This window comes from Rhododendron vialii, chromosome 8a, assembly GCF_030253575.1.
Source record: "Rhododendron vialii isolate Sample 1 chromosome 8a, ASM3025357v1".
Taxonomy (NCBI): Eukaryota; Viridiplantae; Streptophyta; class Magnoliopsida; order Ericales; family Ericaceae; genus Rhododendron; species Rhododendron vialii.
Window position 1 is genome coordinate 17,528,629 of NC_080564.1, and position 25,507 is coordinate 17,554,135.

The window sequence follows — 25,507 nt, forward strand, 5'->3', positions numbered from 1 at the left end:
AATTTGATAAGTGGAATGATGAGCTGAAACCGTACTTTCAAATCATATTTTACTGCCAACATAGTTGGAATGGTAAGTATTTGCATTGTTTCTTTTGTTCGTTTAATCTCTTGTATTCTCTATATTTGATTAATAAAATTCCTTTTGCCTTTTCAAAAAAAAAAAGAACTGCATTTGTTTGTTCTTTAAACGATTAATTTCCAAAATGAAGTTAATGCGCATACCCCATGCATGCCCAAATACACTTTGGTGCTCAATATCGAATCAGACTCGGAGATTGCAGTATCTTTGTTGAATGAAGGAGCCCCCTCTAAACTCTCCTTTTAGGACCATGGTTGAAGAAACACTTTACACAAACACTTTAATGCGCATACTCACATTGTTTATGGATTTCACACACCAGAGGTATAATATGTGTGGGTCTCTATGTGAATCTGAGTAGGTTTGTGAAAGGAAAAAGTTTAGAGACACTAAATAAGGTACCAACTAATGTACTAAATGTACACGTGACACTCTTTTAGCTGATGAGTACATCCATGCATTGATGCGGTAATATATGCCATGTGGACATTTAGTGTAATAGTTTGTAAGTTATTTAGTGTCTGTAGCATTGCTCTATTGAAAGTGTTTGTGTGATTGTTACGGTCGTAGAAGAGTTGTTTAATACTGTATAATATATAGAGATAGGAAAATGTGACACTGCCACTTGTCATTATCATGTCCTATAGTGATGGATATTGAGATTTTTATATAAATTATGTAATTTTGTTTCTAACTTAGAGGACTAATAAAGTATTCATCTTTAAGACCTCGTTCCCTAAGCAATAATGTGAGTCACAATCGAGAAAATCTTTAAACGGTAAGTGTGGATCAAAAGTTTGTCCGGATATATAAACTCTTTACAATCTATGTAATAAAACATCTATGTAATAAAACAGAGCTGTGTTTGAATCCAAAAGACAACCAACGCTCCAGATTTATCCTCTCATTCTGCATAAATCTCTACTCTCCATTCTATAAAATGGCATGTCCGTAAATTGATAACTTTTTTTGACCATTTTCTAATCACATACTCCCCTTTTGTTTGGAAATCCGATTTCCATTTCTCTCTCTCTCTCTCTCTCTCTCCGAATACTAGAATACGATCCGATTTCCAGACCCTCTCTCTCTCCGAATACGGCCTTCCCCCTCACGCAGCTTCGCCTCCACCTCCTCCCATCACGCAATTTAGCCACCACCTCACTCTACCTGCGCCAGCCAATCGCCAATCCCTAACGACCCAACATCAATTACTGCTTCCTCCCGCCTGTCTTTTAAGTAAGTATTATGCTTTAATCTGACTGCTATTTGGAAACGAATAGTTACAGGTTATCAAAATAGCACGGCTGATTATACCTATATCCCAGAATGCTAAACAGTTTCGTTTTCGTCCCTGACAGGAGAGAGACAGTTACGGATTATATAGATTATTATCGTGTAGAGACAAATTGTTGACTAACTCTTATAATAGGTAATTATTGATTATTTTTTTTGTGCAATGTTGATTCTTGCCCTGTACGTTGTATAATCTGATTGTATTGTTTTCGTATCAAATGATTTTTCCAGTTCTTTGATTCATGCCCTGTTCACATGTTTAGATGCAGTATAGAATAGGACCAACTTGCACATGCATTGCGTGTACCCAATTTTTAATCGGTATGTTTAGGCAGTAGTCTTCGAGCAAACTGGAAGTTCCTTAGTTTAATGCATCCAAGGTGTTTGTAAAAATGTCTCACACAAATAGAATTGAGACTGGATATTTAAATTGCTCTGTCATAGTTCATTAGCTTCAACAACTATACCTTCTGCAACGTGGGTCGGTTGAATGGCATAGTGTTCCTTGGGCTCCTCAATTTTCAAAGAAATAATGCTTCAGTCCATTACGAGACCAATTAAGTTGTTGCCATTCGTCTACGCCAAGCCAATTGAAGCTTTTCTATTCCATTGGTTCACACCAATAGAGTGCTCCTCTGCCTTTTAGTGCTCCATTTGTGAGACTTAAGTGAGTAATATTATATTGTGCAGCACCCCACAAATGACTCTGTTTGGAGTCTTTGTTGGACTTGAAAGCTAGCATAGATATTTCGAACTGAAGCACCAAATGAAAATCACAAAGTTTGGTTTCTATTGTTTGTTTGCAATATGGATGTGGGGGGATTCAATTCTAGTGTAGTGGTTGGATATGTGGTGTTGTCGGTGCTGAATTTATGATACCATCTGATGCTTGCTGCTTCTTCTGGAACTAAAAAGTCTGTTGCTTCCTGTCAACGGTGCTCGGTTCTAGCATTCAGGTGTTGGGCTCCTATTCTGATTAATGGAGCTCAGCTAGCATGACCAAGTTGGTGCTGAATTTATGATACCATCTGATGCAAAACATACTTTTAGGCACAATCTGGTAAAGAGATATCAAAATCAACTCTTGCGCAACGTGCCCGACGAGAATGAGAACGAATTCTAAAACAAAAACACTGCGGTCAGTGGAAAGGAAAACTCACAGCACAGGTATACATGTTTCTATCTTCCATTTGGAAAATAGATATTAGTGCTGTAGTAATACTGCTACTTTTTTAATGAGTTTTGGGATAATAATTATGACATAAATATTGCTTCTAGACATTCTTTAGCCACAAGTTGGTAAAGAGATATGTAAATCTACCACATGTTTTATTTTCTTTGTTTTAAATCTACCGCGTATATTTTCTTACCTAAAGTACCTGATATTCTCTTACCTTTCCTATTCGGTAGTAAAAGCCCTAAAGAACTGTATGTTGGTGATAACATAGGTGGCTTTTGATAAAGAGGGTCAGTTTGGATGCTGGTGTGTATTTGTCAGAAACTGAAATATTTCTTTTTGTCACCATTTCGCACGATTAAAGGGGAGTGCACACCATTTCTCTCATGGAAGTTTGACTGTAAGTATAAGTAAGATCCTTGAAACACACAAACAAACAACAAGATATATACGTGGTTCCCTAAAATCGGGTACTTTAGGTTGTCCATGAGTTTCCCTATCTATTCTTGAACTTCATTTTGATTTTTCTTTTTCAGATCCTTAAGAAATTGGTGGCACATTAATTAGCGAAAAAGAAGTTTCCAATGTCCAAATTTCTCATTTTTCGATTGCAGGTATCTCTCCTAAAATCTCATTATATCGTCTCTTATATGCATAATCCTGTGGAAAAGGAACAAAAGTTGAGAAGATGGGGCATTTACTGAGTCTATAATCTATATACAGGTAGTAGGAAATGGAGAAAGAAATGGCGTGGACACCATTGAATAGGTAAGTCATCCAGTTCATTTGTTTGAGAGGTTTTAGATGTGAATTTTACTTCTAATTTTTGGTAGTTTGCTTTGGTTTCTTTTACCCTTATGCTATTACCATTGGTTTTCCTCTTAAATGTATCCATTTGTCTAAAAAAATAGAATTTGACCTTATTACCCAAAAGTATAGAAATTATCATGAAATCAACTGAAGAAGAATGAAAAAAACGTAATTCCCGAAGCTGTGGATTGGAAAGCTATGGATGGCATTGAATTCGAGTGCCATATTGACTTTTATATGCAATCGATCATTACTTTATTGTTTTAGATTTGAGTGCATCTGGTTTTTAGCTTTGAGTACACCTCGATAAATGATTCTATTCTCTACTCTCTTTTGGGCATAGTTCGAGAAAAATTTAGCTATAGAGTTTTGTGGCCTGAAAATATAAAAGGATAAAATTCAGCTTCAAAGGTTTACATGTTCTTGGTTAAATCAATGTGTCTTTGTGTCTATTTTTTTTTAGGCGTGAACCAAATTCTCTCTTTTGATGGTGAGACTTGATTTCAAGTTCTAGGAATTCATGTTAATTCGAGTTCTCTCATATTTTTATTTGAATTACTTCCAGGCATGATTAAGTGGCAGCATCGACGCCATAAAGCGGTAGAGGTCTGGCCTTGAATACTTTTCGAGGTATGCTTTCACTTCTATTTTAAAAAAATTGGGTGTACTATCTGCTCTAATGAGATGCTATTTGTGTTCGAAGCTAATATGTCTGTAGCTTTTTTACGAAGTTTTGGTCTGACTCTGGGGATGGAAGGTTGGAGTTATTTTACCGTTGAAAGTAGCTTTGTAAGCTTCATAGTGAATGTGGGTGTTTGTTAAAAAAAAAATGCAACTGTTATCATGCGGTTGGGAATCTACAACGTTTTTTTTTTGATCTGCGGAATCTACAACTTATGGATTCAACTATACTGTGGAGTACAATTGTTTAGTTCTCCATGTTGATGTTATAAGTAAGTTTGTTAGTTCTTCGTGTTGTGTTACTCTATTGGGTGGATGATTTATATGGTTGACCAATTGTTATTTTTCTTCTTTTGTTCTTAAACAGAAGTACTAAAATTCTAGCAGAAGGGATTAGAAAATTGTTTGTTCTTTATTTGCTGATTCAAGTTAAACAGGTCAATGAATATGCTTAGGTTATTGTTTTTCACATAATTGGATTCGTTGAGCAGGAGTTGATATATTGCACGCGAGTCCATAATTTATTTGCATGAGCTGATCGTTTGAGCCGTGCTTTCAGGCACTGGCATTCGCTAGTCATTCTACAACCAGAAACATTTAAACAAACATTTACACAAACACTCACATTTATACAAATTCACTCACATTCGCATTGGGCCCACTACATGTAGTGTGTATGTGGGACCAAGCAAAAGATATGAATGTGTGTGGTGATATAATTATTAGAACTCCTTAATTGTGGTAAAATGAATTTGATGCTGATATTGTTTAATAACTTTATATAATGTGAATCACAAGGGCCTAGTGGTTAAGGACTTCAAAACCTTTCAGATACTATCAACTCCATTGGGTTGGTCCATTTGATGTTTTGCTCCAATTTTAATTGGCCTCCCCGCAAGTGAGTGATGGGATTGGGCCGACAGAATTAGTCGAAATGCGCGTAAGTTGACTCGAATACATGAGTTCTCAAAAATCTTTATATAATGTGCATTTTCGTATATGTGAGCCAGGAAATCTTCATCCACTTGAGGGTTATTTATTTATTTATTTATTGGTAATGCACTTGAGCTTTGGTGCTTAAGAGCTCAACTCTCTCTTGGTCTCTCTCATTGTCATCCAATTAACTGCAGTCTGCAGAATTATTCATTTTTATATTTTCTCTCTTAAAAATCTTGGTTGATCAATTCTTTTCTATCTACTCAGAAAGATTTGAAATCATCGTCCCTTACTTTGTCGTTTTTAGGTACGTCTTCGGCATCACCATATTTCAACAAATCTTCATCTGCAATGTTATGCGGCGGTTGTAAGCCAAAGGTTAACTTATTCAGCGCTGCAAACCACAAAGATAATCTATGCACGAAGTTTTTAGTGGGGCTCACTATGGGTGATCACATAAATGATTTGAGCCATTCATTAAATGTAAACATTTTTTTGAAAGTTCACTTGAAAAATCAGCTTAATCCGATACCAATATATACTCGATCCAATCATCTAACTTTTCATTCAGATTTTCAGATAGTGAAAAGTTAGATGATTGGATCAAGCAACTATAGGTATTTGATTGAGCTGACTTTTTACGAAAACTCTTGAAAAAGTATTTTATATTTAATGAACGGCTTGGATCTTTTGTGTGAGACCTGCGGTGGGCCCTACAACAATATCTATGCACAGATTATCTGTGTGGACAGACTCTTTGTAACTTATTACTCCCTCCGTCCGTCATGTTGGTCCATTTTTTAAGATTCGTGTTGTTTTTAAAGTCTTTTATCTTCCAATTTAGTATAATATTTTTATACAGTCAGATCATGTCAGGAGGTGTGGATCGGAGCTTCGGTCCGCACCTCCCCATTTCTCACATTTTTCGATTGAATTTCGATGATCCGAGCCACTCAATGTGATCAGAACGTGATTTTAAGGGTACCCCCATGAAATCAGCAAAAAAAAATGACCGGGAAGGGCTTGATCTGAGCAGTTTTTTTTTTTCTGAACGGTCATTTTTTTTTCTGATTTCTCTCAAGTACCCTTAAAATCACGTTTTGAACACATTGAGCGGCTTGGATCATCGAAATTCAATCGGGAAAGGGGAGGTGCGGACGGGTGCGGACCGTAAGGGTGTGGACTTGATCCGGACTGAATATTTTTATAATTTAAAAAATTTAGAATGATAAAAAACAAATGAGATTTATCAAATAAGAACCATATTGCATATTTTTTGAAGTCCATATTGAAAAATATCACGCAAAGGATTGTTCATGGAACTTCTATCGAGATTATTCGGACCATTTTTCCTAGTATCATCCCGACGTTCATTGCTATACCATCATTTGCTCTATTATACTCAATGGACAAGGTAGTAGTAGATCCAGCCATTGGTATCAAAGCTATTGGACAATTGAAAGTGACACAGATTTTCAAAAAAGACTAACAAACACGGACGAAGGGATTACACTTTTACTTCATGCATATACAACAAAGAGCCAAATTGTATTTATTCTTTAACTCATTTGATACCCATTCGATAGTGAGCCAATGCAGTAAAATTAAACCAAAGTTATTGATAACCTCATGATGATCAAGATTATAAATTAATTTATTGATTATCCCTTTTTCATGTGAAGAATATTAATCAATCAAGAGGCTAATGATATATGATATCTCATCAACTTAATTTTTGTCTTGGATGATATACAGCAAACTCTACAAACTCAATGGTTTGGTTTGCAGTGATGAGCTATCCGGCAAACCCGATTAAGGCGCAATGAACTCCGTTAGTATACTATCACATGTAAGAGACCGCGATGAACTCCGTTAGTATACTATCTCATGTAAGAGACCCATGTACATTTTTATTGATATGAGGGGTCTGCTGTCCCTAAGTCACTGCAACACCAGCAGCCCCCCAATGCGACACCGTTTTAAGCAAACAGCTGAGACCCAAGTTCATTAGTAGCATTGGGGGGCAGTAGGGCCCCCTGTGACTTGGGATAATGTGTTCAGTTCATATAACAGTTTTGTAACGATCCTGATTTTTGGTAAATAAAAATTTTGTTAAATATTTGAATTTTATTTTAATTACTTGGAATTTGCTTTTAAGATTCCTTTTAATTTCTAATAATCTGTCATAATTAGATTTGAGATTTATAAAATTATATATTTTTGCACCAGATAATTTAGTCCTTTTCATAAAGACAAGTATGCTTATAGAAGCACTTATATATTTTCCTAATGAGTAAAATAAAATATTTAAAATATATTTTTGGCTAAAAATCCTACTTGGTAAGTAGAATTATCTTCCAACCAATTAGTTGGAGAAACCTAATTACCATTTCACCTAGTTACATTCTCCTAAACCTAGATAAATCCTTTGAACCCTCTTTGAACCTTATGAACCTTTTAGACCTTGGAAAGTAATCATTATACTCGCCTGACTAGTCATTTCAAGACCCTACTTTCCATCATTACCTCTCTATCTATTGGATAATAATTCTTAAGGAAATTTTTATCCCTTAGATAATAGAAATTAGATTTGTCAATGAGTACATAGATTTGACAAGACAAGTCATTTAAGAACCCTTGGACCAAAGGAAGCCATCATCTTGCTTTCAAAAGAAGCAAACTTAGCCTTGCCATGCATGCAACCCTAAGACTAATAGCCATAAACCTAATAATCCTCCAAAACTTAATCTCATAGTTTCCGATCAAATTTTGATGATCCGAGCCACTCAATGTGTTCAGAACGTGATTTTAAGGGTGCTTGCTCGAAACTGGCAAAAAAACTAACCGGGGAGGGAGATTTGTGTAGTTTTTTATTGAATCATTCAATAAAGTTCAATAAAAAACTGTTCGGATGAAGCCCTTCTCGATCATTTTTTTTGCTGATTTCTCACGGGCACCCTTAAAATCACGTTCTGATTATATTGAGCGGCTCGGATCATCAAAATTCTATCGAAAACTTGGGGGGATTTTTTTAAGGATTTTTTTAAGTGTCTCCGGAACCGCCTATATATATATATATATATATATATATATATATATATATATATATATATATATATATATATATATATATATATATATATATATACACACACACACACACGCATATAGTACTTGAGAGAGAGAGAGAGAGAGAGAGAGAGAGAGAGAGAGAGAGAGTGGTGTGTGTGTGCATGTGATTTTGTACACTCCATCAAGCTACTTCTTTTAGCCCACTTTACACTCAAGCCAAACACTATTTGACAACCCATTTTAGGCTTCTTTAAGCATAAACCTAGCCAATCATTTTATTCTTTCTTGCAAGCAAGCTTTCCTAGGACAAGACAAGCCAAAAACCCTTCATGATAACCTAGATTTTGAACCTAAATTGGATTGACAAGTCATAGCATGCTTATAAAGCTTGATTGGACAAGACATGGAGCAAAAAAATGAGAGAACAAGAGGGGGGGGGGGGGGGGGGGGGGGGCATGAGAGGGAGGAGGAGAGTCCATTCTTTTGCTATAAATAGCACCCCATTCTTGCCATTCAACTCACACCTTGAAACCTTTCAACTTCTCACTCTAGAAATCTTGTGTTCTTACTTTGTTCTTCATTGTTCTTGAGTTGTTCTTGAGTTCTTCAAGAAACTCATCCTAGGCCGCCACCAAACCACCACTCGACCACCCTTTCGATCCAAAAAGTTTAGTAGTATAGTCAAGATCTAGTTTCAAGAGGAAACCTTTCTCTTTTGAAGCTATCGGAAGCTTACCGTAGAAAGTCACTCCGTCCGATAGCCGACTTACTTTTCCGTAGCCGTCCTACCGCAAAGAAGAACGGTAGACTTTTCCTATCCACTATTCCTAAGTATAAATAAAACGTGTGTATTGGAAATGCACGAGATCTTGAAACGTGTTTACAAAAGACTTGAAAGAAATGTGACTATGTTGAACATATCGACCTTATTTTCCGAAAAAACATATGTTGTTATGAACTTCCCTAAAAGAAAGAAAGAACGGATTTTGGAAACTTGAAAGTATTGGTCTGTCGTTTTCGTACAAAAAATATAATTTATAAAACAGGGAATTAACAATTATCCCGAAGAATAGCAGTTAAGTCCGAGATCGTCCACGGAGAGTAAAAAGCTAAGTTGCAATACGTTCGATTGATTTCTAATTTAATTTTGAAACTAAAAGGAAGTTGGATTTTGATTAAACTAAAATTAAACTAGAATGCAAATTAAAGGAGTTGTAAACTGACTAGAGAAGGGACTAGGGTTTCTGATTCAGTCTCCCTCTGTAACGCAATTATTTCGAAACCTAGGGTTCATATTTAACATTCAACGAGATCACCGTAGGGTAGCAATTCCTATCGATAATCCCCAAAAATATAATCAAGATTTGCACTCCGTATAGACTATCTCAACACGGCACAGATCGTCTCATTGGATTTAACCAACGGCACAACCCGTCTCACGTCGTATAGTCTATCTCAAAGCCTATCCTGAAATATTAAAAACTATTGTATGACAGTGCTTGAAACCATGGATACAAACACATTCGAATATCAGAAAAAAAATATAAACTCTCATAAAAAGTTATGAATCGACCGAGTCATACAATCAAGTTGATCATAAAACCCTAGAAATCAAACAATTACGCTACTTGGAGAGACCTCCTCATCACCCTAGCTGAATAGTTTAGCCACTCATGGAGTTAGAACAGATAATCATGAAACACCTAAACTCCATTAAAGCTTTTGGAAGAATAAGAAAAGAATAAAACCCAAAACTCCTCTTGGCAATGATGCGGCCGTGATCAAAGTGCTGAAGCTTTGCTCGTGCATGAAACAAGTCTCCGCAGCCCCGTTCTGTTTCTGCCGTTCTTTGAAAAGTAAAAGATATGATGACAGCCCCCGTTCTCTCCCATTCTGCGTGGGAGAAAAAGTATCTCTTTGAAACCCTATATCCTCCTTTTATCTTATAGCCCCGCAGTCGGTTCCCCACCATAGGTAGCTAGCCCCGTTCTTCTCTACTGATTTGTAAATAGGTGGGTCCAATTCCATAGTAACTTAGGAATTTTATACAGTACTTCTCTTCTTCAAATATATCCAATATAAACTTGGTCTCTTTTCTTAATTAATTCGATTGGCACCGGTAAAATTCTCAATTTAGCTCTGATTGTTATCCAACGGCTCTGTGGAAACTGAAACAAGGAAAACGACTATCAAACTCCAAATAATATAATAAACGGACATAACAAGAGTAAATTAAGGGGCGTAAATAGGCACATTTATGCACCTATCACATCCCCCAACTTACATTTTGCTAGTCCCTAGCAAAGAAAGCAAAAAATAAATAAAATAAAGCAACTAACTAAAGGATAGATCTTTTAAACCCCCGGGTGGCCCTGGTAGGACGAGTGAAGTCTCGTGAGGGTTTTCAGCAGTGATCACCCACAAAACACCGCGGATTCCTTTACTTGGAACCCAAAATCCTGCAACGCAACTCATTGAAACACCAATACCAAGAATATAACATATGCAATAATAGTTCTAGACGCTATCAAAACATAGAAATAAATCATGGCACCCAAACTTAGTGTGTGTGAGCAAAGACCTCGACTACAAGTGAACCACAACCGAGCACCCTCTCCGGACCGAGTCTCGACTTCAATTCTCACCATGTCATGCACTCATCAAAAGAAAACTCTCGAAACAAGGTGCATTTAGTAAACTCTCAAAGTGTACGGATGGAAGTTATGCAATAAAGAACCAAAGTATCCCGCACACTTAGACACAAAAAGAAAGCTTTTTAAAGTGGACACAAGATCTCATGAAAGGAATGCCAAGTATTAAATACTATATCTATCCATCGATCCACAACCGATTGCCCCTAAGATCAAGTAGGACTTTTATTCGGTTATATAGTTAGCTAAGGAAAAGTGTTTCAAAGGTTAGGGTATAACATAATCAAGTGTCCGAGAATAGGCCAAAACACATAGGGCAAGTAACAATGTGCGCCCTCTTCCAACTCTTTTCAACTCCGCCATATCTCTCATATTTTTCACCCTTCACACAATTCCACAATGAAGTTCACACGTTTCTTTCTTCAAACAAATGCATAGGTGTCTTCCCCTTTTTCATTCAAGTTCTATTTTTTTTTCTTTTGCAATTTTCTCACTGTTTTTAATAATGGGGAAGAACACACCACAATTCAAGCGAATCTTTCTCAAATACACTTTCTCCACTCTCTTCAAAAATTAACCTTCACATGATTAACTTGCCATTCTCAAGACACAATATGGTTGGTGAAGCTTAACAAGAAAAAGGCTCACGCAAGAGGCTCAATGTGGCTTGCAATGGATAAGTGTTTAAGAAAAAGAAACGAACCGGCTCAAAGCACAAAAATGACCTACTATCATCTCCTAGGGGCAATACAACCATGTAACTTTCCATTCCCAAAAGATGAAATATTACGCATGCATTAAGTCCCAATACTTGACGACAAAGATAATGAGATCGACAACGATTAAGCTTCTTCTTTTTTACGACAAACAAAGAGTTTATATGACACCACTCCAAAGGAAGGTAAGGCACTAAAGCTCACATGGGCATAAGTCTCCACTAATCTAGCCATTGAAAGCACTCAAGTTACAACTCACAAGTAGTCAAAGTCCAAGAAATGTGCAGTGCAAAGATGCTAAGAGCATATGCCAAGATAAATTCCTATCGCCAAGCTAGCAAAAAGAACTACCATGCAACATAAGTATTCAAGTAATGCTCATAGATTTTCAGCACAAGCAACCAACAAGTAAACATTGCAATCTCCAAGTCTCAAGTAGAAAGGATCCAACAAGTATTTTTTTAATTTTCAATTTTTTTTTGACTGTAACTATAAATAAAAAAACAAAGTGATCCATCCCCCAACTTAAAACGACACTGTCCTCAGTGATGGCTCAACCATAGAAAAATAAAAGACACGCCGAAGAAAGAAATGAGAGATATCACCTCACGTAGGAGCAACAAAAAGCAAGACAAAAGAAAAGGTGGGAGTCATCCCTCAACTTGTAGCGTAAACCTGCGCTTCGTTAGTCCCACAACACAAAATATAGAGAATAAAAGAAATTAAAACAAAAGACACAAAGCGAAGAAAAAGAGAAAGAGAATAATAATAATAATAATAATAATAATAATAATAATAATAATAATAATAAATAAATAAATAAAAATGCTAACAAATACTCACTAAAATACTCCACCAAGACAAAAACGTATACACTTTCTTCACGTGAAAGACACGGGTACTACTTTTCTCCCTTGTCAAAGACTGTGGTTCCCTATTTGTTGGAAGGACAATATGTGTAGGATTCAGCGATATCTTGAAAAGTGGTGCCATCATCTAATTGGCTGTCACTCCCTCTGGGGTTGCCAGATTCCTTACCCACCACTCGGTTTATGAAGCAATCTCCACCAAGTTGGACATTAAAATCAGATGGTTCAGACAGAATTTTCGCTGCTAACTACATGTCTGCCGCCAGACCCAACCTCCTAAGTACTACATACATAGCTTTGACAAGGTGGCTATACCAGACCTTCAGAAGCCGTTCGAGCACGGCAAACACTGGAGGTCTCTCAAACTCCATAGATTTCAAGTCTCCTAGACTCATTGAAAGCGCTCAAAGGTTAAGGTACACTGGGTCCACCAAATTGATGGACTCAATTTCACCCTCTTCACTCAAACCGTCCACATATGGCTTCAATCGTTGGCCATTAACCTTAGATACTTGGCCATCACGTGGATCCCAAATTTCAATTGCACCATGGGGGTATACACGAGTAATAACATAAGGTCCATCCCATCTAGAGTTCAACTTGCCTGGAAACAATTTCAAACGTGAATTGAAGAGCCACACCTTTTGATTAGGCTCAAAGGACTTCCTATGGATATGCTTATCATGGAATGCTTTAGTCCTAGCCTTATAGATTTTAGAGCTCTCATATGCATCATTACGAAGTTCTTCTAATTCATTGAGTTGGAGTTTACGATTTGAACCGGCAACAACCATATCAAAATTAAATTTCTTAATGGCCCACATGGCCCTATGTTCCAACTCTACAGGCAAGTGGCACGCTTTACCGTAAACCAACCGGTAAGGAGACATGCCAATGGGAGTTTTAAAAGCTGTACGGTAGGCCCATAAAGCATCATTAAGCCTAAGCGACCAATCTTTCCGATCGGGCCTAACCGTTTTCTCAAGAATTGATTTAACCTCCATATTCGAGACCTCTACTTGGCCACTAGTTTGAGGATGATAAGGTGTTGCCACCTTGTGAGTGATAGAATATTTCTTTACTAGCGCCGCAAAGTATTTGTTTAGGAAGTGGGTTCCCTCATCACTTATAATCGCACGTGGGTAGCCAAAGCGACTAAAAATGTTACTTTGCAAGAATTCGACCACAACCTTGTGGTCATTAGTCCGCGTTGCTACCGCTTCCACCCACTTTGAGACATAATCGACTGCCACTAAAATATACTCATTCCCAAAAGAGGTTGGGAATGGTCCCATAAAATCAATTCCCCACACGTCAAAAATTTCTACCACAAGAATATCGGACAAAGGCATCATGTCTCGGTGGGATATGTTGCCAACTTTTTGGCAACGAAGGCATGCCTTGCAAAACTCATGGGCATCCTTAAAAAGTGTGGGCCAATAGAACCCGCATTGCAAGACCTTCGCCGAGGTCCTCTTACCGCTAAAATGTCCCCCACACTCGAGAGTATGACAAAAAGTCAATATGCTCTGTTGCTCACTTTTGGGGACACATCGCCGAATCACTTGATCCGAACAATATTTGAACAACTCCGGATCCTCCCAAAAATAATTACCAACCTGCGCAAAGAATCGGTCCTTGTCTTGCTTAGACCAATGGGAAGGTATGGCGCCAGTGGCATGGTAATTTACAATGTTTGCATACCAAGGGGGTTGACTATGTGACACCGAAAAAAGTTGCTCATCCGGAAAAGAGTCTTTTAAGGGTGAAGGGTCACATGCGGAGTTAATCAAGATCCTCGAGAGATGGTCAGCTACGGAGTTTTCGGAACCTTTCTTGTCCTGGATTTCTAAGTCGAATTCTTGTAGCAACAAGACCCACCTAATCAACCTAGGTTTCGTGTCCTTCTTTGAAAGCAAGTACCGCAACGCGGCATGGTCAGAATACACTATAATCTTCGACCTTAGGAGGTAGGACCGAAACTTATCCAATGCAAACACTACCGCGAGCATCTCCTTCTCCGTAGTGGTATAGTTCAATTGAGCATCGGAGAGAGTTTTGCTCGCATAGTAAATGGCATGAGGCACCTTATCCACCCGTTGGCCAAGGACCGCGCCAACCGCATAGTCGGACGCATCACACATGATCTCAAAGGGAAGAGACCAAACAGGGGATTGCATGATCGGGGCGGAAGACAACGCAGTATGAAGCTTCACGAAGGCATTCATGCACGCATCATCAAAGCCCTTGTGCGACCTCTTTGGATCACTTTGGTTGAGCGGTCTCTATTGCAAAGAAGAGGGACTGCCTTGATTTTGCGTCCTCCAAGAAAAGTTTGGGTAATCTTTCCAACCAGCATTGTATGTGGGAGAAAATGGGTCGTAGCCTGGCCTGGAGAACCCTTGTGCAGCACTAACTTGCTCTTGCACAAACTCTAGGTATTGGGAGGCAGAAGGACAATCAGTGATGTAATGCATGGGACTAGCACAAATCCCACACGCCTCCTGAAGAGTGGGAGGATGATGTCCCATAGGGAGAGGATGTTGACCCGAAGTGATCAATTCTTTCAATGTTTGGGTCAAGGCAGCTACTTGATGTGTAAGGTCATTAGAGGGTTGAACCTCATAGACCCCTCTCTGTTTGGATGAATTAGACACTGCCCCTCTCGAATGTCTGAGGGAAGATGCACGGTGTTGAGAGTTTTCACTAAGATTTTCGAATAACTTCCATGCATCGTTCACATTCTTATGCAGAAAAGTCCCACCACTAAGAATCAACCAGTTGGCGGTGTGGTTCCGCCAAACCCTGGTAAAAAGACTGAACAAGCTGCCACTTGGGGATAGCATGGTGAGGACACGTCCTAAGAAGGTCATTGAATCTCTCCCAAGATTCATGAAACTGTTCTCCATCGTGTTGGGTAAATCCGGTGATCTCTTGTCTATGAAGGGTTGTCTTACTGATGGAGAAATATTTCTTTAGGAACTCTTCGCACATCTGAGTCCAAGAGGTGATGGAGTTTGCCGGTAAGGAGTTCAACAATTGTTTGGCCTTATCCTTCAACGAGAACGGAAAAAGGAGTAATTTCAATGCATCCTTATCAAAGTCACGAATGCAAATAATTTTGCTCGTTTCCATGAATTGATTCAAGTGATCATAAGGGTCCTCGTTTGGTTTCCCATAAAATGAGGGCAACATCTGTAAAGTGCCCGGCCTTATCTCGTATTGGTTGGCTCTTACCGTGGGCATGACTATGCATGAAGTGGACTCATACTCATTTGGAATAAAATACTCCACCAGTGGGGAGCCCTGTTCCCCACCGGTTGCTCCTGTTTGGTCGCCCATTACGTCAAAGTTTATATTACGTGCAATTGGGCGCTCACGTTTTGCTTTAACAGACTTCTTAAAAGATCTAAGGGTTTTGTCAAAATCAGGATCGATATCAGACACTCTCTCAGGTGATAGTGACCGATATCGACGCATAAATATTAAAAAACCCTAATTCCACTACCGTTTCAACGATCCAACAATAAAGTAATGAAAAAGAGAACTCACAGTGGGTAAACAAAATCGCTTTGATCCGCCTGGCCACCAATAAATTCAACTTTGCAATCCTTGTGATATTTGAAAATCTGGCAATGCTGAAACAGACAGGAAAGAAAAAAAATTAAATAAAACAAAGAATTAAACTAAAACCAAATTGAAAATATGCAACCGTGTTTTAACTCCCCGGCAACGGCACCAAAATTTGGTCTGTCATTTTCGTACCAAAAATATAATTTATAAAACAGGGAATTAACAATTATCCCGACAAACAGCAGTTAAGTCCGAGATCGTCCACGGAGAGTAAAAAGCTAAGTTGCAATACGTTCGATTGATTTCTAATTTAATTCTGAAACTAAAAGGAAGTTGGATTTTGATTTGAATTTGATTAAACTAAAATTAAACTAGAATGCAAATTAAAGGAGTTGTAAACTGACTAGAGAAGGGACTAGGGTTTCTGATTCAGTTTCCCTCTGTAACGCAATTATTTCGAAACCTAGGGTTCATATTTAACATTCAACGAGATCACCGTAGGGTAGCAATTCCTATCGATAATCCCCAAAAATATAATCAAGATTTGCACTCCGTATAGACTATCTCAACACGGCACAGATCGTCTCATTGGATTTAACCAACGGCACAACCCGTCTCACGTCGTATAGTCTATCTCAAAGCCTATCCTGAAATATTAAAAACTATTGTATGAGAGTGCTTGAAACCATGGATACAAACACATTCGAATATCAGAAAAAAAATATAAACTCTTATAAAAAGTTATGAATCGACCGAGTCATACAATCAAGTTGAACATAAAACCCTAGAAATCAAACAATTACGCTACTTGGAGAGACCTCCTCATCACCCTAGCCGAATAGTTTAGCCACTCATGGAGTTAGAATAGATAATCATGAAACACGTAAACTCCATTAAAGCTTTTGGAAGAATAAGAAAAGAATAAAACCCAAAACTCCTTTTGGCAATGATGCTGCCGTGATCAAAGTGCTGAAGCTTTGCTCGTGCATGAAACAAGTCTCCGCAACCCTGTTCTGTTTCTGTCGTTCTTTGAAAAGTAAAAGATATGATGACAGCCCCCGTTCTCTCCCATTCTGCGTGGGAGAAAAAGTATCTCTTTGAAACCCTATATCCTGCTTTTATCTTATAGCCCCGCAATCGGTTCTCCACCGTAGGTAACTAGCCCCGTTCTTCTCTACTGATTTGTAAATAGGTGGGTCCAATTCCATAGTAACTTAGGAATTTTGTACAGTACTTCTCTTCTTCAAATATATCCAATATAAACTTTGTCTCTTTTCTTAATTAATTTGATTGGCACCGGTAAAATTCTCAATTTAGCTCCGATTGTTATCCAACGGCTCTGTGGAAACTGAAACAAGGAAAACGACTATCAAACTCCAAATAATATAATAAACGAACATAACAAGAGTAAATTAAGGGGTGTAAATAAGCACATTTATGCACCTATCAAGTATTCATATTTTGATCTTAAGGATGGTTATGAGCATGTATATGTGATTACTTGAATTACTTGTTTGATGTGTGATAAAGCATAAGTGGTTTCCACTCCAAAGGTGTTCGTCCATGTGACACTATACTTTAAGTTGTGTGCTAAATATTTGAAACATAATTTATGTGAACTTAAGGATAATATGAGCATGACAAGTAATATAGAGTTTGATGATCTTGTTAATTTGGTTTCAAGATTACAATAAATGATTTATGTGTATTTACGTGAAAAGTCTTGCCCCGGAGTCTATGCATGCAAACGAGACATAGAAATTAAAAAGTTAGAAACATGACACATAGGGTGTAGTAAATGAAAAGATATGTTTTGAAACCGCAATGTAGCCGGACTTGGTAGCCCATTGTGTGGTGTGTATTGCAAATGGGGCCGGACGTGGTAGTCTCATTGGAGGTGTGACTTGGTTATTCGCGAAGAGGAGCCAAGAGAGAAACCCGCAATGTGGCCGGACGTGGTAGCCCATTCTGTGGATTTTGAAACCGCAATGTGTTCGGACGTGGTAGCCCATTGTGTGTATGGATTTTGAAAACGGCAATGTGACCGGACGTGGTAGTCCGTAGCCCATTGTGTGAATGGATTATGAAAACCGCAATGTGGTCGAATTTGGTAGCCCATTGTGTGTATGGATTTGAAAACCCCAATATGACCGGACTTGGTAGCCCATTGTGGAAGTTACAATTGGAGCTGGACGTGGTAGCTTCACTTGGTAACGTGACATGTTTAAAAAGTGTTTTATTCGAAGAACGATTTTGGAAATGTTGATTTGGTAATGAAAACGAGACGGTCTACGATGAGTCGCGTAGTAGAAACACAGATATCACCGACACCAACGTTAGATTAGAGAATGTGGATGTGGCATTATCATTATTGAATAAGCATGAGTTGTGTGACAATCATGAGTTTGTATACTATATCTATGACCTGCTATGTGTAAGTTATGGGTAAGTGGATTTAGGATTATTCTGCTGAGCTCTTGTAGCTCATGGTGTTGTTACCTTTGGTGACCCTGACATATTATACTATTGACGACGCTGGTATAATGTGTCAGACCTTATAGATGATCAGGGTGAACTGCACACCTTGGAGACTTTCGGAGCCGAGGAGCTGGCTAAGATGGAAAAGCAGGCGGAGCTGTAGATAAGAATCCTAGTTTCCCTCCCTTTATGTAATGAAAGTACTCTTATGAGAGTTATGATGTAATAATAAGCCAGACTCTCTTTAGATTATCAATAAAATTGTCTTTTTAACGTTTCCAAAATTCGGAGCGTTACAAGTTTGGCTTTCATATTTTACTCTAGATTGTCTAACGAGTGCAAAAGAGGACAAAAAATAGACACCACTAAATAAGGCAGGGGAGCTAATTGAAGGAGTTAGGTTGTGTTCCATTAAGAGTTTTTAAAAAATAAGTATTTATAATTTTCAAGTTTAAAAATAATGTATTTACTGAAATATTTTTTTTTGCAATATGAATCTTGTTTGATGGGAACTAGCTAGGCAGATATAGGTGGTAAAGTTTTGTTACTGAAATTTTAATTGACAGACATAATTGTATAGATGTCAATTGTGAATAGGTGGGTGGAGGTCATGCGATATACTCCCTCCGTCCCTAAATGTTGGGCACTTTCATGCTTTTTATTGTCCTATATAATTTGTCCATTTTGAAAAGTCAAAAGCAAAATATAGTAAACTTCTTATGTTACCCTTTTCTTTTGGGCACAAAATTTCAAATTCAAATTTTTAAGTACTATTTAAAGTACACTAGAAGGGTAAGATTGGACACTTGATTTTTGCACAATACAATTGTATTTCTTCTTTAAAAGTGAGAACTCCCAAAAGTGCCAAACATTTAGGAACGGAGGGAGTATGCTACACTAGGAGTATAATAATAGGATAGGATCACGAAATTAATTTTTCCATTCCAACCTCATCACATCACTGCATATATCGATCAGTACGAATACCGCGGAAAGACCTAAATAAATAAACCCACCCAACAGTCTCTCTGTTATTTCTTCAGAGATCAGAAATGCTGCATGCTCTGCTTGCACCTGATTATTTTTCTCCCCCTTTTAATACTCCTAATTACTGTAATTTATACACCGCTCCTTTGTTTCTCTCTCTCTCTCTCTCTCTCTCTCTCTCTCTCTCTCTCACCATTCCATTCCCCATCCATCTCGATCTCCTTTCTCTAACTAACACCACAAATACTCCGGTAATCCGAACAAACAAACAAACAAAAGGTGTGCATGCACACAGTATTAGTTTTCTTCCTAATACACATGCATATATACGTACATCTTGATCACATAGAGATAATCTGATATATATATATATATATATATATATATATATATATAGATATAGACACACACACTCCTATATAAGTACGTAGTAGTAGTATTCATTTATTTAGGCCGGCTTGTGATCGATGAAACTATATATACAAGAGAGTTAACTTAGCAGAGAAAAAACTGATCATCAACATCACCATGACCCCTACCCAACTCATCATCATCAATGGAAAACCCACATACCCGTCCCCTCTAAAAATCAACAAGGACTCCCACTTTATTAAGAAAAAACCAGCATCACCGCCGTCCTCCGCCTACTCATCCTCCGCTGCCGCTGCCAAGCCTCCACACCGCCAACCGGTGATAATCTACACCCACTCTCCCAAAATCATCCACACCCAACCACGTGACTTCATGGCACTGGTGCAAAAACTCACGGGCCAATCTTCGGCTGATTCCGAATCCGACCACCCACCTCCTCCTGCGGCAGCGGCGGACCCAAACAAAAACCGCCGCCGGGTGGCAGCCACAACCAGCGATGACACGGATTCGTCCTCGGTGGTTACGGATGATCAGAATTGCAGCAGTACGGCAGTGAGGAATGTGGAGATCAAATCTTGTTTTCCGCCCCCTCCCACGACGGCATTTTATGATCCTCCACCAATTAATCCTTGTTTCAACAATATGAATATTCCATTTTTTCCATCACCCATTAATTCTGGTGATCAATTCTATTCATCTTCATCAGCTGCTCATGGTCATCAGCCTTTTTTCAGCAACAATTACAATGACTCATTGCTTTTGATGAATAACATGAGAAGCTCCATCTCATCGTCATCGTCATCATCTCCCAGCTTTCAAGGCATGACCAAGGAGTTTCGTGAGTTTTAAAAATTGAACGATGACCAGTTTTGAATTTCGAAATAAAGATAAGTTGAGGTAGTTTTGAATTTGGTTTGTTAAATTTATTTTTATTCAATTCGTTGTTAAATTCTTTTTGACTCAGCTCTCTTGCGCGCAAATAAATTAAGGATATTTATTTAGTTTTCTTTTTGGAGTTCTTCAATATCATATATCGTAGGGCCGGCCGGCATTTTGGATTCTCCTTTTTTGTACCGTTTATGGTTAAACAAATATAACAGGGAATGCACCCACTTACCTGATCTCCTCTCTCCCCCAATTTTTTTTTTTTTTTTTGTCGTCTACACTCATTTTTTTTTTGTCTTTTAGCAAAAAAAAAAAAAAATACATATACTTCCAAGTTTTCAACGCTAAAAAATAAATAAGAAGTGTGGATAAAAAAAAGGAAAAAGAAAATGTGAATATCAATTTCCTTGTGGATATTGTACTCTCAATTTCATTTTTTAATCATTTAATTCCCCTTTGACTATTCCAATTTCTAATTCCTACTGACATTAGAAATTCACCCCTTTCTAATATGGTACACCATTTGGTGTACACCGCATCTTGTGGGGCTCATTTTAGGTTTCATACAAATGATCAGAGTCGTAAAAAAATTTTAAAATATTTTCCTAAGGGTCCTGCAAAAAATCAGTTCATTCATATATCGGTAATGACTTTGCCCAATTTCCTGTCAGTAAATTGGACATAAAATCGATCAAGTCTTTACCGATATCTAGATGAGCTTATTTTGTACAGGATCCCTAAAAAAAGTGTGTTAAAAATTATTGAGCGACTCCGATTATTTGTGTGAAAGTCCGAAATAGGTCCTGTGAAACGCAGTGTACATTTGGTGTAGACCACATGGTGTACCCATAGTTTTAAGCCTTGATTCTGCCCGTACAAGAGCAAGCCAAGGACCTTGTTTGTTTGGGGTCTCAAAACCTCTGGGTACAGTATTCAATGAATTTTCTCTATTTATCTTTCTTCACTTATTATTATAAATAACTCTCTCAAAACCCACAAATGAACAAAGTTGTTCTGCGATGCTCTTGATTAATTTTTAACGGTGTTTGATCGGGATCGGAATACAATCCAGATTTTTTCTTTGACTTGGATTTTAAGGTGGCGACATCAGCTTTATTTTTGTGTGTGCAATTGTTTATGCCAAACTTGGGTGTCAATAGATACATTTTATATTAAATTACTAGAAATCAATAAAAATACCCCTCACACACAATATCATCTGAAACATTAATAATAAGGAGTTTTTAAATAACCATGCTCAAACCTCATCCCGTGTAATATCTTATTAAAAAGGGTAAGATGTGTAATTCAACAGCTAAAAGAATGAAAATATAACTGTTACAAAAGTGCTGAACGAATACTTACGTGAGATGGAGTTTGAGGATGAATATTTAAGTCTCCATAATAAGAGCATCTGCAATGGGAATAATCAAAATCAATAATCAAAATGTGCCACGTCAGCATTTGATTATCTATTTAGTGCATAATCAAACTTAACAAACTTTACTTCCACATTGGTTATTTTTGCATCCCTATAAAAAAAAAACCCCACAATACGCAATGCACCTATGTCCAATTACAAACGAGTTCTAATCACGCACCTGACCACACCAAATTATTCTTCTCGATGAGACGATTCTAATGTTTTTTAGTTTTTTAGTTTTGAATTTGGTTATTGGGTTTGATTATTGAGTTTTCGTTATTGGTAAAAGTTGTTAAGTTTGGTTATGGAATGGGTGGAATTTGGTTATTTGCTAAAAGACTTATAACTTTGATTATTACAATGTGAGGTGTTTTTTTAGCATTGTTGTTAAGTTTGCTTATTCATACCAATTTGCTTATTATAATGTGGATATGCTCTAATAAACATATAGATATGACAAAAAGGAAATATATTAAGCACAAAAATATACAATATTGTGTGCTTATCAGTAATATTGATGAAGAGCAATAATATAGTAGTTGGGATGTACTCGACATGCAATTTATGCACTAATATTAATCATAAATTTTTTGTAATGTATCATTCATGGTTTGTTTAATAGAAATAATAAGTATTTCTAATGAATAGGTGGCTCAAATTGGGGGATAAGAATACAAGGTTCTTCCAGATTATGGCTAATAACAGATTTAAGAGAAATTTGGTTGGGTCAATCAAACTTAATGGTAGAGTAATAGAGGACCCAATGGAAATCAAGAAAGTTGCTGTAGTCCATTTCCAGAATGTTAACTTTATAGGATCGAAAGCTCATAAATCACATAAGACTTATACGTACGATTGAAGTGCAGCGGAATTGAATTGCTTCAAGCTTTTCACAATCTGAGGCCCGCTCTACAAGCACCGATTACGTTCACGAACACCGTCTTCTCTTCGCGCTGGGTAGAGGAGACTACTAAAGTCTACTCTTGATATTCACACAGCAAATCCTAGGGTTCTTAGATGGAAACCCTAGAGAGAGAAGATATTTGACAAAAGAATTTTTCTAGAGAAGAAGGAGAGATGGAACTCTAACTCTTTGGTATTGTGTGTATCTTCAAATATCTGCAGGACTATATTTATAGATTAAAGTCCAAGAGTTCAAAGTCTTCTAATAGATGTATGTGATCTATTATCTTTGAACTCTCCTAACAGATAGAGATTAGGAGTCTGTCTCATCCTTCTAACCAACTCAATCACATAACCCATGTGGACGACCCATGTGGGTTGGGTCCGGTCCGAACCGACCCATTTTCTAACATCTCCCACTCGTACACATTGGGCAATATGAAAATATCTCATCCATGTCAATCTTATCAATTCTCTCTTCATACAGGAAATGAGGCGTGCGACCGACGAGGAAGAAACAAGCTAAATAGGAGTACCATATTAAGCTTCCATCAAACTAACATGGCACATCACTCTACAAGATCTTGTCATTTCCTTAGACAAATCTAGCCACATTGGATCGAGCATTTCCAATCCCTCTTGAGTCCCAGCTCAGAGCTATGCTCAACCCTCTTGTGTTGGTGTGCTTCCAATTTAAAAATTATTTTCATTTTGATATACTGTATATAAAAAGATAATAACTTGTGCCGGCACAAAGCACAACCAACCGCATAAACGAATGTGATACTAGAAAGTCTTCCTTGAGCCCTCATGCCATTCCATGTTGCTGCTTTCCCAGTCATGCTCCATGGGACCTTGACATTTCGTGGCCTTAGGTAGTCAAGCTAGAGTAGCAACACAAAGTCTCTACTTCATGACATAGTCTTAAGTCAAGTAAGGGTAACGAGTGGTCATATAAATGACTCTTCGAGCTCACACAGTGATAGGAAAGGGATCCACACTATCACTCCTCTAAGTATGGTCGACAATAGCACATATGGTATGATTCACATGCTAAGGTGGAGCAATCCCTAAAGATTGTGTCACTCCCAAAAACACCGTACAGACATAAGTACAGTCGCTACTAGAAGCACCTTACTCGAGACTCTCAAATTTGTCGCATGCACTGCGCCCTATCTAGTTCTCCTTCTGGCTCAATCAAAGGCTACACAGACTCTGTGTTCGGTCAAGAGTGACCTCATCTTGGTCCAACCAAGGCGACAATACTCCAAACTCAGCATCATATAAAGAGTATAAGTATGTCTTATCTCGCTCGCCCATCAGCGCCAAGGTAGGTTACCGTGTGATTTGGTTTACCCTATGCCTTTTGACACACAATTGTAAGTGCATAACAATTTAAATGCAACATGATTTTTATTATCACAATCAACTCGAATATAAAAATCAGTGCATAAACAATAAATATCCGAAGGTGTCTCAATAAAGCATAAACAACTCAAATCCTATGAAGTCCCAGACTACTCACATGGCTCTGAAAGACATCCCTCGCTATAGGCTTAGTCAAGGGATTAGCAACCATACTGGTTGTGGATATATGCTTTAGGACCACCTCTCCTTGCGCAACCATATCTCGAATGTAGTGAAAACGAATATCAATGTGTTTGGATTTTTCATGATATTTGGGATCCTTGGTATAAGTAAGAACTGTCGTACTATCACAATATAGAGTCACAGGCCCACTAGATCTAGGCCCTGTGTCAAGGCACTGTAAGAATCTCCGCAACCAAACAGCCTCTTGGACCGCTGAAGAACATGTTATGTACTCAGATTCCATTGTGGACAATGCAATACAAGTTTGTTTCTTACTGCACTAGGAAATTGCTCCACTTGCAAGCAAGAATGCATATCCTGAGGTAGATTTGCGCTCATCTATGTCACTACCCCAATCTGCATCACTGTATCCTCGTAAGCATCCGTCTCCACCTTGATAGCATAGCATGTAATCTGCAGTGCCTCACAAGTATCTAAGTATTCTCTTCACAGCCTTCCAGTGAGCAAGTCCAAGGTTACTCTAAAACCGACTGACCAACCCTACTGCAAAGGAGATATCTGGTCTAGTACACAACATAGAGTACATCAGACTCCTAATCGCCCTTGCATAGGGGACTCGAGCCATTGCCTCCTTTTCTTGATTAGATTGAGGGCATAAAGCAAGACTCAAGGTGTGTCCCTTCTCGATTGGAGTGTCAATGGGTTTGGAATTTTGCATTCGGAAACGCTCAAGAACTTTTTTGATATAGGTTTCCTGACTCAAACCAAGAAACCTTATTGAGCGATCTCTAGTGATCTTAATTCCAAGTACAAAATCAGCCTCACCTGTCATGCCTTCGATTATCAACGTAAATAAATAATACATTTCGATAAAGATTTCTCGCATATCATAAATAAATACCCAAAAGAGTTTCCACCTGTTTAAGTTTACAAACCAACCCCCAAGATTTAAGGAATTACAATCTTGGCACACCAGCCACGGAATAAACTTATGTACAAGTACAAATCTGTTTAGAATATTACAAATATTTTAGAAAAAGGGGATTCAA

At 37.9% G+C, this 25,507-nt stretch overlaps 1 protein-coding gene, 1 long non-coding RNA gene and 1 other non-coding gene across 5 annotated transcripts; all 3 read left to right on the forward strand.

The window, feature by feature from the left end:
- Positions 1 to 1,104: 1,104 nt before the first annotated feature.
- On the forward strand, positions 1,105 to 4,015 carry LOC131336371 (uncharacterized). Of its 3 annotated transcripts, XR_009202794.1 has the most exons (7): positions 1,105 to 1,317; positions 1,440 to 1,510; positions 2,425 to 2,541; positions 2,823 to 2,951; positions 3,088 to 3,165; positions 3,275 to 3,319; positions 3,927 to 4,015. It is a non-coding gene; the product is annotated as an uncharacterized LOC131336371 (long non-coding RNA). The 3 variants fall into 3 exon arrangements; XR_009202793.1 differs by having other exon boundaries at positions 2,823 to 3,165; XR_009202795.1 differs by lacking the exon at positions 1,440 to 1,510 and having other exon boundaries at positions 2,823 to 3,165.
- Positions 4,016 to 15,125: 11,110 nt separating this feature from the next.
- LOC131299330 (small nucleolar RNA R71) lies at positions 15,126 to 15,228 on the forward strand. The gene has a single exon (XR_009190712.1). It is a non-coding gene; the product is annotated as a small nucleolar RNA R71 (small nucleolar RNA).
- Positions 15,229 to 19,709: 4,481 nt separating this feature from the next.
- Positions 19,710 to 20,760, forward strand: LOC131297923 (VQ motif-containing protein 20). The gene has a single exon (XM_058323131.1). The coding sequence runs from the start codon at positions 19,853 to 19,855 to the stop codon at positions 20,543 to 20,545; it is 693 nt and encodes a 230-aa protein (XP_058179114.1). The 5' UTR covers positions 19,710 to 19,852; the 3' UTR covers positions 20,546 to 20,760.
- Positions 20,761 to 25,507: the final 4,747 nt, after the last annotated feature.